This window comes from Magnolia sinica, chromosome 15 (genome assembly GCF_029962835.1).
Source record: "Magnolia sinica isolate HGM2019 chromosome 15, MsV1, whole genome shotgun sequence".
Taxonomy (NCBI): Eukaryota; Viridiplantae; Streptophyta; class Magnoliopsida; order Magnoliales; family Magnoliaceae; genus Magnolia; species Magnolia sinica.
The window spans coordinates 68,323,947-68,338,184 of NC_080587.1; the positions used below are offsets into that span (position 1 = coordinate 68,323,947).

General features: G+C 41.2%; 1 protein-coding gene across 1 annotated transcript; it reads right to left on the minus strand.

Moving 5' to 3' along the window:
• Positions 1 to 381: 381 nt before the first annotated feature.
• LOC131227165 (homeobox-leucine zipper protein ROC8-like) lies at positions 382 to 6,593 on the minus strand. The gene is made up of 10 exons (XM_058222901.1): positions 5,851 to 6,593; positions 4,930 to 5,047; positions 4,588 to 4,776; positions 4,039 to 4,494; positions 3,618 to 3,719; positions 3,317 to 3,526; positions 3,050 to 3,230; positions 2,064 to 2,332; positions 1,876 to 1,965; positions 382 to 1,316 (listed from the first exon to the last, which is right to left on the minus strand). The coding sequence occupies exons 1-10, from the start codon at positions 6,087 to 6,089 to the stop codon at positions 930 to 932; spliced, it is 2,241 nt and encodes a 746-aa protein (XP_058078884.1). The 5' UTR covers positions 6,090 to 6,593; the 3' UTR covers positions 382 to 929.
• Positions 6,594 to 14,238: the final 7,645 nt, after the last annotated feature.

The window sequence follows — 14,238 nt, forward strand, 5'->3', positions numbered from 1 at the left end:
TGTATCAAAATGCAGCTGCAGAAGCGCTCCTTCAACCACCAGCATTGATATTGCGGGGAACCAATATTCCAACGGTACACACCCGTGTTCATACACCCATATGGCGGGCAAAACACGCGGTTCCGTACCATTTTTCCCGCCTACATCAGTTCCATAAAAACGATGGGCCCCACAACGAAGATCACCTATCTAAAGAACCTAGGTCCATGCACTGATCATGTGGGCCACAATGTTGGAATCAATGCACGACCGATAGTAAAAGTAACAAACAGACGGCGCCCACCTGGCGAGCAGATCGCCCGGATTTTTGAGAAAGGTGATCTACATGGTGGGCCCCACCTTTTTAACGGTACGGATGTCCTACAATCATGCAGAACCGAGTGAAAAAAATAATTGTGGCATTAATAACAAAACATACGCGCCAAGCAGAAGGTTTTAAAAAATAATAACAAAAAAGAAATCTCTGAAACTACCATAACAAAAGGATACAAACAACAACTACAACGAAACTTCACTGTAGTAGAAACACAGACAATGGGTAGAAACAAAACAAAACCAACAAAAGTCAATTTGAACAGAAGTCAATACCCGAACCATTACCCTTGCTGACCATTTTGCTGTGGTGGTGAGCAGATGAGAAGAAAAATAGAGAAAAAAAAGAAGAAAAGAAATGAAAGTTTACTACAGCAAGGAACCGCTATGGTGCGTTCTTGACTCCCTCTTTAATGACTTCTTAGTAAAATGAGGAAATGGGTTGTCCTGTAAACATCTCTAGGTGTCATGAAATGGGCAGTAAGAGCAGCTACAGCTCTTGATGAATGCATTCAAGGCCATCCATCCGTCCATCCAACCAACCTCACCCTCTCCTTCAATGCAACCACCACAAGAGCTCTGATATGTGTAGTTAAGGAGAGTGAGAATGCTTTTGCTCAGGTGCAATTCAAGGCTGACTTTATTTGCTGGACAGTGGTGCTGATAAGGTTATTTACCGTCGTTACCGACTCCAGGTTGAGCTTCGCCGACGGTAGGCTGCTTACTAAGATCTGGAATGCAACGGTGATAAGTGATCCTGACGAGCGGGGCATGTTGCCCTGTAGGTTGGAGCTGGTTGAGGGTCCTGCCCCGCTGTTGTCTGGCCGCCCGTCCGGCAATATGGTGAAGCCCGATGGGAGGAGCGGGATGTAGGACGGATCCTCTCCGCTCATTGCAATGTTGATGGCTGGCAGGTCGACGGGGGCGTAGACAACAAGGGAGCCCGATGAGTCGGTGCAGCTCTCTTGGAGGATCAGCATGTTGTTTTGGCTGGCATTGAAGGCCTGTTTTGGCATTGTGTGGTAACAGATACATTGATGAGAAGCCAAAAGGACCATGTGAAATGTGGGCCATTCAGCAGGGGGGCTCCACAGTATCAAGAATTAGGTCAGTTTGATCATCAGGTGCACTGCTCATGTATGACAGGGTCATCCACATCCGATGTACATGTCTAGGCCATGGAATAACTGAATTGGTCTGATTTTCAGGCCATTGACAGGGATGAACGGCCTGGATCTCACCTTGCAATCATCAAGTGATAATTCACAGAAATAGAAAGAGACCCAATCAAGGTAGCCCACAGGTGGGGTATGATGCTCGAGTTTGGATATCAAGAATCGGGGCAGTTCGATCATCAGGCTCACCGGATGGGTGATCTAAAAGGATTGTCCAGCCATTCACATTTGATGTACATGCGCAGGCCAGCGAATAACCAGACTGGCCTGATATTCAGGTGATGGACACAGACGAACGGCCTGGATCTCACAGCATATATTAAGACACTTTGCAATGCTCAACTGATAATCCAAAGAAATGGAGAAAAGACCCAATTGAGGAACTTACGCGTAGGACAGATATGCAGTTTCCAGGATGCGAGCCATTTGCGATGTGGGCAACCTCCTGAACTGAATTACCATTGGAAAGAACATCCCACTGAAGAAAATAAAATGCAGTCTTAAAATGGTTCCCACCATTCGAATGGATTTGATCTAAAATTCACAAACGAGATGATGGTTGATTTGATTAGGTACCAGAGCTCGTGTCCGTTCATCTCTAAAGAAATTGAAGACATCTTGTGGGGAGACAGGTAGCCATATTGAGCTTGCTGCGCTGAGGACAACTCCGTTGGGTTGGCCAGGGTCCGTGCTCTTGTGGACAGTGACCCGAACCCCAACATCGTTCATGCCAGAGAGTGTTGTCCATCTATGGCCGTTTGAAGCACTTATACTTGAGCAGAAACTGTTTATCATCCTCTGAGAAAGCTTCATCATGCTTCTCCTCCCATCTGCAGAAGGAATCACTGAAGATGACATTGAAATCACACACATCTTAAGTATTGTTAAAAAATAATACAGTATTACATGATGATTGATGTATAATGCATTAATTTGGTGTGCCCACCATGGGATGATCATAGCCACCTGACAGGAATGGAAACTTACAAAGATGTCCACACGCAATTATGAGGCACAATTGAGATTGTCCAATAGGGGCCCACCATATAAACACTTTGGATCATGAAAAAGGTGGGCAACACATACAATATGTTGTGGTGAACCAAAACTCAGCCAAACACACATGCTTTGCAACAATGGGAGACTAGACAGGCACGATTGAGATCATCCAATAGGAATTTTCTTTTATTTTCTTATTTTTTGGATCTCTCCTGTTCACTCAGGGGCCCAACATATGAACAATTTGGATCATTAACCGTGCCACACAACTTGTTGGACCAAAAAAAAAAAAGAGAGAGAGAAAAAAGAAAAAGCTTTGAGAACCTAAGAGTTCAATGGGAGACAAACAAAGGCGCAATTGAGGACATCCCAATAGGATTTTTTCTCTCTCCCATCTACTTAGGGGCCCACCACATGAACAATTTGGATTGCTAAAAAGGTGGGCCGTGCATATAATTTGTTGGGCCAAAATGATCTCAGTTGAATATTGCATACTTGCAATAATGATATGTTTCGAGCATTGAACGACTTCAAAAGGAGACTGCATGAGCTGATTACAATACCTCCTCCAAGTTCCCTACTAGAAGAATTTGACACCATCAGGCATGCAAATCTCTCACACATCCTCTGTAGAGTAGCCATCCATCGCTGGGCCCCAAAAGCCATTCCACTGTTGATAAGCTCTCTATATAGTCGATGGGCTGGTGTCTTCTCTTCAATTTCCACATGTTCCACCCAAGTAACCTATCAAGCACGTCACCCCACAAAAGATTGGCCTGGGTATACTTCCACCATTACAGGCAATCAAAAACATCCAAGTGAGATCTCACCTTGGAATATCCGTTGGGCATGTCCTGAATGAAGCAGCCGGAAGGACGCCTTCGAGACCGAGAGGGAGAGATGAACTGATTTACTCTAGAAATGTCGAACGAGACATCCACAATTGCCCACAAGCCTTGCTCAATTTGTTGGCAGTAACGTATGAAGTAGAATTCTCGTGTGGAGATGAGAGGCGAAAGCACCTGTAATTCCTCGTGCATCTGCATCAAAGCTTGAATCAGAAGAGCACCTAACAAGCTGCCCAAAGTGGTAATTCTCTATTTGAAATCGGATAGGTGTATGGGATATTACCAGTTGCAAGGAACCACTCCGACTTCCCGACATTCCAGATGCAAGAACTTCAATGGTCCTTGCCTTTGAAACGATTGTCGGAAAAAGCTCTATCCATTTGCTCTGCGATCAAATCAAATAAAATCAAATCCATCCATTAAGAAATGAGAAAGGATTATCAAGGATTTGTTTGGACTGTCCACTGAATGCAGATGGGGACCGACATTCATCCAAACACTTGGAATTAATAAAATGCTACATTTTGTATAATGCAGCATTTAGAGTGTCCCACCATCTGCATTTTGCAGGATGCACCAAATGGTCCCACTACCATACAATTTCCAATGGTTGGGTTTGCATTTGGTTATTTCTCAATCTGTGGCACTCGCCAAAAAGATCCCAGAGAAAAAAGTCCCAACAAGAACAAATGGTAAAAGCTCACCGAATCCATGAACATGTCGACCAAAGCCAATCCATTCATAATAACGAGGCCTGAATCTCTTGATGCTTCAATTCGGACATCAGGATTTTTCAAGTTCGGTTTTGGGAACATCCTCTCATAGCTTTCTAGATTGAGAATGTCCCTCCCATCGCTCGTGGACTTCATCCACAGGGGTTCGTCTGTCTGCAATAGCCTAATCAGTTCATCCATTCCATTGGCAGCAATCTCAGCCATAAGAGATTTCTCCATTTCTGAAATGCCTGGCATCTGCAATGGCATTGGCGAGATTGAAGAACTACCCGGAAGTAGGTCAAGATCAAGGGAAGGACCCATTCCTGCCCCACTGAAACTCCCCATGGACAAGTCCAAAGACGAAACGGCTACCGGCTGAATCGGAGGAAGATGTGAAATCGGCCGTCCAATGTACTTGGCAGCAATGCTTGATACTCTATCAAGCTGCAAGTTTTTCAAAAATCAATCGAATGAATACAACAGCTCTGGAGAGGCGAAAAAGAATGAAACAATATGCCTATGCCTCCAAAAAAATACCTCTTCTTTCAACCGGGCATTCTCAATTCGCAACTTCTGCTCATCGAAATACATGTCTTCCCCAACAGGTGGTCCCCCACAAGATGGGCAAATCACATTTTTCAATGCCTCTCTGATGGCAATGTTTTCGCATCGGATTTTGTCGTTCTCCGCCCGAAGTGAGCAGTTATCGGCACGTTCATGTTGCGCCTAATCATCGACACCAACATTTTCTTCAATAAATCATATGCCAAAGCAAAAAACAAACAAATACAACAACAACCAAACTCCATTCCCATCCACCCATTACAGGAAAAGTTCACAGAATAAAAAAAAGAAGAACATTATAGAAAATTCCATTACCTTCATTTGGGTCCTCCTATTCTGAAACCAGAACTTGATCTGCCGAGGTTCGAGTCCCAGATCCCGACTCAGCTGCAACCGCTGCTTCTCATCTGGATGCGGGCACTCCTTAAATGTACTTCATCCCCACAACAACACCAATACCAGATAAATTCACCATAGCCACATAAAACTGACACTAAATCAAACACATTGCCAAGTAATTCAAATAGGCAAGACAATAAGGCATGCACTTGGATTCCAAACCAAAAGAAAACCATGAAAAACATCACTAAGAAGAAATCCACAATATAAATAAAAGATCTTGAAGCAAAATCTTACTAGGCTTCAATTCGCTGAAAAAATCCATGTCAAAGGAATCAGCTACACTTCAAAATCAACAAGCATTCAAATTCCAAACTGAAGCAAAGCTAAACGAAAAGGCTACTAAAGGACCGAAAAAAAAAACCCAAAAATCATAAGAGCAAAAAGATGGATTGGAGTTCTTCCTGACTAAAACACCAACCATATCAACTTGCTACCATAACACACACTAACTGATTCCTTCGATGAAAAATCAATACCAAGTTCACTTCAAATTGGAAATCCTCAACCATACAGATCCCAATATAATAATAATAATAATAATAATAATAATAAAAAGAAGACTAAAAACAAAGAAAATCCCAATTCAAAATAAGCAAAGGCACTTCGTACAGGAAAAATCCCCAAAACCCCAACACAACCAAAAGATCAAAAACCAAAACCATACAATTCGCAAACCGCCAAACAAACAGACAGAAAACAACAAACCCCATTGCCGAGAACCGAACAAACATGCAAAAAAACCAACAAGCATTTCAATTACAACCGAAACGAAGATACCAATCTACCAACGACGAAACCAAACAAAAAGGCCAACGGGAATCGAAAGAGACATACGATTCGAGCTCTTGAATCTGACGAGCTGTATGCCGATGGTATCGCTTCTTCTTTCTGCTGGGATCGGACACGTCAGGGTCATCACCCGATCCACCTCCACCCGCAGCGGGCCCACCGCCGCTGCTGCCGCCCTCCATGCCACTAGTACTAACAGTCAGGCTCTTCTTACTGCTCCCCTCTCCTGAAAAGCACCTCAAGAACTCTCCTCCATCAAAACCCACCAGCCCATTTGAATACATGGGAAGAAGAAGAAGGAGAAGGAGAAGATGAAGCAACACAAAGGCCCTGTTTCTGCTAGTGCTGCTGCTGCTTGTTCTGTTCTAACATGAAAAGAAAGAGAGAGGGAGGGAGTTTGGGATTTGAAGGAAATGGGACTGCTTTGGATGGTGTTTGGCATTTTTAAATGGACTTGTTTGAGAAAACAACAAAGACCCATTTCATTTTGGGTCGTGAAACGGCTGGGGAGTCTGGAATACCGGCATCAATCAGGGGCTTTTGTTTCAAAAACCAAATACAAGAGAGAGAGAGAGAGAGAGAGAGAGAGAGAGAGAGAGAGAGTTAAGAGAGGTTTTAAAGGGTAACCGACGGATTTAAAGCCTTCCCAACTGAGAAATCGGAAGGATTTTAAAATCTCTTCTACGATTTCGAGGAGAGTCTCTCTCTCTCTTCCTTCTCTCTGTGCGTGATGTTGGAGTTTGGTACGCAGGACTCGAAGGATACAGCTCTGAGACTTTAAAAGCTCTTTCTTTCCTTTTCTTCTCTCTCGATGAGGAGGGGACCAAGTTATGGTGTGAAATTACTTAAATGCCCTTGGCAATTATTTGGATTCCTGTAGTGAAATTGAAATCTAGCAACTGGACTCTTGGATCATATTAGGGCCCAGTTTAGAAGTTGGGCCCCGCCGTGGATAGGCCATGGACGGTTCCTTTTTATCTAAAGATTCATACTTGAATGTAAACCGTTGAGCATGTTGTGATTTTATCTATTCGTAGATCCAATGGATAGGATCTGATTTAGGAATTTTACTTCGATAGTGTTGTTATTTTCGGTTCGAGATATCTATTGGACGGTTTGGATTATCCATTACTAAGGGCCTAAGTAGCGGAATACGATTCACTTTGGTAACGTGGACTATGGGGATTTTTCTTTTTTTACGTGGGTACTGGGAGTGTTAGAAAGTCAAAGCTTCTATTCTCTTTCTGGATTGTGTATCTTTTGGAAGTGTTTCCTTCCGGCGCGCTAGATGACAGGGGATCTTTCGTCGCATAGTACTGGTAATTGGTACGTGGCGGTGTGGGATCCAGACTGTCCATCTAATGGAGCGTATCATTGGATTTTTGTTGGTTGGAAATTGCATTGGCAATTCATATGGCAGGAGAAAAAATATGGATGAGAGCATTGGCTTGCAGTTAGATATTCAAAGTGGAGATATAGAGATCTGAGCAACTGTATGTACCCATTAGATAGATGGCCTGGATAAACTGTTAGATGTCATTCAACGTCCCTTCATGATCCACATCAGTGTATTGTTTTGAGGACGATCCTCTCTGCAAGAATTTTTTATCGTTCAAGAGAGAAAAAGGATTACTATTATTTTACGTATCATACATTTCAGAGGCCTTCCAGTGTAAGGATTGGACGGTTCAGATTTGTAGTCCAATATGCGAAGTGTTTGGGATAGGGAGACGAAGATAATCTTTGGTCCAGCGCGGCGGATCATATTCTTCCCCATTATTTTCCGAATTCTCGAGAGATATCACGCACTGGTGGCATATTTTGGGTCTCTAAAACTGAAAATTTGCAGAGCACCCCGCATCCAAAAGATTTTTAACTAAAACCCCCTACTTGAAACCATAGCATACGTTCGAATAGACGAGCTGTGTCCCCACCTATAGATATTAATCTGAACCGTTCATCTGTTGAGACTCCCTATTTTAATTGTAAATCCCGCGAATCATCTTGATTCAGCACTCATATGCTACACACCCAACATGGATAACATAATAAAATAAGAATCCATAAACTATAATGCAATGTCTAACATTCACTCCATCGTTTTCTTCAACACTATTGGACTATGACCCCAGAAATAAGATAGATCCAAAACTCAGGGCACCTTAATACCCACTATTGAAATATTCTTAAAATGTTCATATGCCATCCAATGCGTTCATTAGGTGATTCTCGTCTTAATAATGTGAAAGCAAACATGTCAGCCTGATTCAAAACTTATTGGCCCTGGCCATTTAATACCTATTGTTTTTCTTTGGTGTGGCCTATAAGAAATTTGGATTAACATTATTTTTGGATCCTATTCTTAACGCGACCAAGTGAAATTGATAGATGAGCAAATGTCAAATGGACTCAAATAGATGCTAAAATGTTCAATTTTACTCCATGTATTGTCGCAGTCTATATACCTACGCACCAATGTACAATCACACCTAAAGCTTATATCTTTACCTATCATTTGCTCACCTGATTCATTGAACGGTCTAGGCATAGAAATAACATGGTTGACCCCATATTTCATTAGGAAGGTTTTATGGTAGACATCACCTACGCATTACTTGAGCCTAACTTGTAGGCCCCATAATGATGATACATTTGACCATGTGTAGGGTTTTAAATAATGTATTCTTTTAACCAATGTGTTATAACACTTAGGGTTTGTTTGGCCGGCGAATCCCATGGAATTAGGAGGGATGTGGTGAATTTTAAGGTAACGATAGTGGTGTCAGTGGATTGGTTTAAGGTCCATCGGATTGCTATATCCCGGACAAGTTCACTGGGTCTGTTTGGCATGCCCGGCATATCCTGGGATTTTACCTTCCAATCCGTCCAACCAAGGGATGAGATCAATTTCAAAGTAATGATGATTATGTCAATAGATTGTTTTAAGATCCATGAGATTGCTTATATCCCGGGACAAGTTCACCGGGTCTGTTTGGCTCATCATGCATATCCCTGGATATTGCGATCAAGGAATGCCAAATCGGTTATGTATCGGCCGATACGGCCGATACGTAACGGTAACGGTACGCACTGTTACCCAATTCGGGGCTGTATCGGCCGATACCAATTTTTGTACCCGTATCGGCCGATACGGGCGTAACGGTCACCCGTAACGGTCAGCGCCGTAACGGTCGAAAAACGGCCATTTTTTTTTGCATTTTAAGGTCCGTGTTTGATGTTTTTTCGAAACTTCTTGCTTCCAAACTCCTTCTCACTCCTTCTACTACTAATTTCGACCAACCTTGGCTGGATATTTGAGGAAAAAACACATTATATTGGCGGATTTTGTTGAATCAAAGCTTGGTAGGCCATTTTTCATAAATTTGTCAAAAATAGGTATTTATACTTTTTTTAATATGTTTTGCTGTTTTAATTATCTCATATGATGTGTTAATCATAGTAGAACATGTTAATATCCATTTTACAGATTTGGGGTGCCATTTAATATTTTTTTAATATTTTTTTCTATTTACGCATGAATTTTGCCCCTTTTTTTTAAAATTCAAAAAATCAATTTTTAATGATTGTTTTGCTGTTTTAATCACTCCATATGATGTGTTAATCATAGTAGAACATGTTAATGTACATTTTACAGATTTGGGGACTCATTTTATATTTTTTAAATATTTTTTTCTATTTACGCATGAATTTTGCCCCTTATTTTTAAAATTCAAAAAATCAATTTTTAATGATTGTTTTGCTATTTTAATCACTCCATATAATGTGTTAATCATAGTAGAACATGTTAATGTGCATTTTACAGATTTGGGGTCCCATTTTATATTTTTTAAATATTTTTTTTTATTTACGCATGAATTTTGCCCCTTTTTTTTAAAATTCGAAAAATCAATTTTTAATGATTGTTTTGCTGTTTTAATCACTCCATATGATGTGTTAATCATAGTAGAACATGTTAATGTGCATTTTATAGATTTGGGGTCCCATTTTATATTTTTTAAATATTTTTTTCTATTTATGCATGAATTTTGCCCCTTTTTTTAAAAATTCGAAAAATCAATTTTTAATGGTTGTATTACTGTTTTAATCATGCCATATGATGTGTTAATCATGGTAGAATATGTTAATGTACATTTTACAGATTTAGGGTGCCATTTTATAATTTTTTAATATTTTTTTCTATTTACGCATTAATTATGGCCCTTCTTTTTTAAATTTAAAAAATAATTTTTTAATGATTGTTTTACTGTTTTAATCATGCCATGTGATATGTTAATCATAGTAGAATATGTTAATGTGTATTTTACAGATTTAGGGTGTCATTTTATAATTTTTTTCTATTTTCGAATTAGTGACTTTATGTTTTTATTTGCTTATATTGGACAGGTTTTGCCTTGGAGCTTCTTAGGGTTTAGTTAGAATATAAAATCATCTTTATTAACATAGGTCGTACACTCATACTCAAATCTAATTATCTAGTGTCTACCTAAGCCTAAAGAAATGTCTGGATCTGGCCAACAACAAGTAAGTGATGATATTGGATGGCAACATTGTGAGAGGGTTGGTGGTACTAGGCACCAAATGAAGTGCAAGTATTGTGATAGACTAGTGACTGGTGGAATTACTCGTCTCAAACAACATTTGGCACATCGAAAGGGTCAAGTTGCGCTATGTAGTAGAGTACCGAAAGAGATAATGCTTTTAATGCAAGCTAGTCTGGATGAGTCGAAGGGTAAACGTGCTGCTGTACAAAAGAAGAAAGATGATATTTTGGATGCAGCTCGACAGGAAGTGTTTGGTCCTGAATATATGGGCATTCGTGATGAAGATATTATTGATTCTGACGAAGATTCAGATCGAGAACTTACTATAGCTAGGAGAGAGAGCTTGCGTCTAGCTCGTGAAGAGGAAGAACGTCGCCACATGTTTGGCACGCATGGGTCAGTGCGTGATACAGGGAGGGGGAGTGGGAGTGGGAGTGCAACTGGAAGTGCAACTGCTTCTGCAGGTGGGGGTGGGGGGTAGGTTTGGTGGGTTACGACGTATGTTTGGGAGCCGACGACAGACATCTTCACATGATGCCTCTATACGTTTGGATGAAGAAGTAAATGAGCCTAGGAGACCCTCTATTGATCCAATCCTATTTAGGAAAGAATCAACTAAACAAAAGAAGATAAAACAAATGTGGAGTAGAACTTCTGTTGAGAAATTAGGTAGAGCAGAAGCAAAATTATTTATACATACCAACATACCTCCTAACGCAGCCAATTATCCATATTGGCAGGTGGTAATTGATGCAGCAGCAGAAGCAGGTGAAGGAATAAAAGCTCCCACGGCTAAGGAGATTAGGGGGAAATGGACAGATGCAGAGTATGCGGATGTGAAAGCATACGTGGCTACCTTTAAACCTGTATGGCAAGCCAGAGGATGCACAATCATGTGTGATGGTTGGACTGGCCCAACTAGACGCAACATGATCAACTTCATGGTATACTGCCACTTAGGAACTATATACCACAAGTCAATTGATGCCTCAGAGGCAACCAAAAATTCTACTTATATTAATGAACTAATGGATAAAGTTGTGGACGAGATTGGAGAGGAGAATATAGTGCAGATTGTGACAGATAATGAAGCAACATATAAGCTTGCAGGACATATATTGATGGATAAGAGAAAACATCTTTTTTGGTCACCATGTGCTGCCCATTGTATTGATCTTATATTGGAAGATATTGGGAAGAAGAAGAATGTTAAGGAAATGGTCGAAAGGGCAAGGGAAGTGACGACGTTTATTTACAACCATAATCAAGTAGTTGCAATAATGAGAAAGTTTACGAAAGGACGAGAGTTGTTGAGGCCTGCGGCGACTAGATTCGCAACAAACTTTATAGCATTAGAGAGTTTATTCCAGCATAGAGAAGAGTTGAGTGAGATGTTCGCTTCCCGAGAATGGCTCAACACAAAACATGGGAAGAAGACATCAGGAATACCGGTCGAAGTTGTGAACACCATACGGGACAACAAATATTGGAAGAAGGTCAAGGCGATCCTAAAGGTGATGGAGCCACTAATGAGGGTACTCCGTCTTGTTGAATCCGATGAAGCACCTACCATGGGCTTCATATATGATGCCATGGATAAGGTAAAGCTTGCAATTCAACGTGATTGTAGAAGTTGGCAGACTTATTGGAAGATGATCGACAAGAGATGGACAAACCAACTCCATCACGATCTTCATGCAGCAGGTTACTACCTAAATCCTAGGTATAGATATGCCCAATCATTTGTTGCGGATGATGAAATTCGTGTCGGGCTAAAAAATGTGATAAAGAGATTAGAGCCTGACTTAGATCTGCCAATAAAGGCATTAAATGAATTAGATACATTTGGAAATCACCTTGGTAGCTTTGGAGATGCTCTTGCACAGCATGCAGTATCTAGGTTGCAACCGGCCGAATGGTGGATTAATTTCGGAGAGAGTACGAAGGCTCTCCAAAAAATTGCAGTAAAAGTTTTGAGCCAGACAACATCTTCCTCTAGCTGCGAAAGGAATTGGAGTTGTTTTGCGCTCATTCATTCAAAGAATAGGAATAGATTGCAGACTAGAACATTAGATAGACTTGTCTTCATGCACTACAATATAAAACTAAGAATGCGACGACATCATAGGAGCATTACAGCTACTGATGACGGAGACTACTGTCCAATAAACTTGGATAATATTTATGATGAGGATGACCCACTTCTACCTTGGTTGGAAACAAGGGAAAAACAAATTGAAGAGGATAGTGAAGAATTGGAAATTGATGACCCAGAAATACGCAGAGCGCAACAAGAGAGTCGTGGAGATGTGTTGGACCCAGTAAGAGGGGCAGCGTTTATGCGACGTACAGATACGACTCAAGATCAACAAAAGAGTACGAGCAGTGGTAGCGTGACCGTGTCGGATGAAGGCGATGACCCGCCTGCCCCTGGTGCTGGCACTTCTGGTGTTGCTCAGTGCCCTATACAGCCGTCTACAGATCACGATGTCGATGAACAGCGACGAGGTGGTACACGAGGTCGGACTTATGAGTGTACCGAGTCACGAAACAGCCAGCAGGAGGTGGGTACATCTAGTGGTGCACCGGGTCCGAGAGGTTCGGAACATCAGCAGGCTCATGGTCTTGGTTATTATGATGGATATTCTTATGGTGAATTGAATTATGATGGTTATACTGAGCCTGTTCCATCACATTCATGTTGGAGTAGCCCTCCTGATCAATATCCATATGATTATAGATATCCAGATCCAAATCCAAGTTACTCATCATAGCAGACGCACTCTCAATCTCAAGATTCTCAACAGCCTGAGTATAGGCACCAGTATGGCTATTCGACGGGCACTGGTAGATATCCTTATTCCGGGTCAGAGTCGTTGCCTAGTCAGGATCAGTCATCCTCTAGTTTCGTTGATCTAGTATTTCCTTCTGGCACTGGATATTATGGATATGTAGCACCTACACCTATCGGACAGCCTCAGCCTGATGGTGACGATGACGATGATGTGGAGGTCGAGCAACCACAAAAAAACAGATTTTCATTTTGGTGGTGACTTGTGATTGTGACTTGTGAGTATATATTTGTGTTAAGGTAAGTATTTGTTGCAGCAGACAGCTCACAACAGTATTATTGCAAGAAGCCATGCACACACTTGACACTGCCGAACTTGTATTTAAAATAGCTCCCCTGACAACCAATCAAGTAATCCTTAATCAAGTTGCAGGGGAGTATATCAGACACTACTAATTATTTTTTTTAATATTCTTGACTTGAGGATGACAGGTCATAGACAGGAATCACACTATCACAGTCACGTGCACCACACTGCACAGGTATGTTCGAGAAATTCCTCAAAAATAATTGTAAACACCTAATGTAAGATATTTTCATTTTACATTCATTCTAATATATCTATCATTGATAGTAGATAGTTAGAAAATTAAATATATGATCAAATTCAGGTTATGTGGTTCATAAATTCATCAGACAGTCCGATACAACTTCTCACCAAAGAGTGGACCGTTACACCACCATAAACATGTTCCAATTTATAAATGAATGCATATTTGGAATGCTTAGAATATTCTGAATTTAATCCATATTTTTTCATATTTTTTTGGCAAAAAAAAAATTTTGCGCTGTTACGGGCCGTTACGCCCCCGTATCACCGTTACGCTCCCGTATCCGTATCGGTTTTGGAGGACACCGTTACGCCAACCGATACCGATACGGGATACCTTGATTGCGATCCCATCCCTCCTAATATCGTGGGATCGGTCCAGCCAAGAAGGCCCTTACATCCATGCACTTAACGAGTAGCCCTTAAAGTATATGCATGGTGGTGTTCATCCCACCTAGCATTAAAGCGAC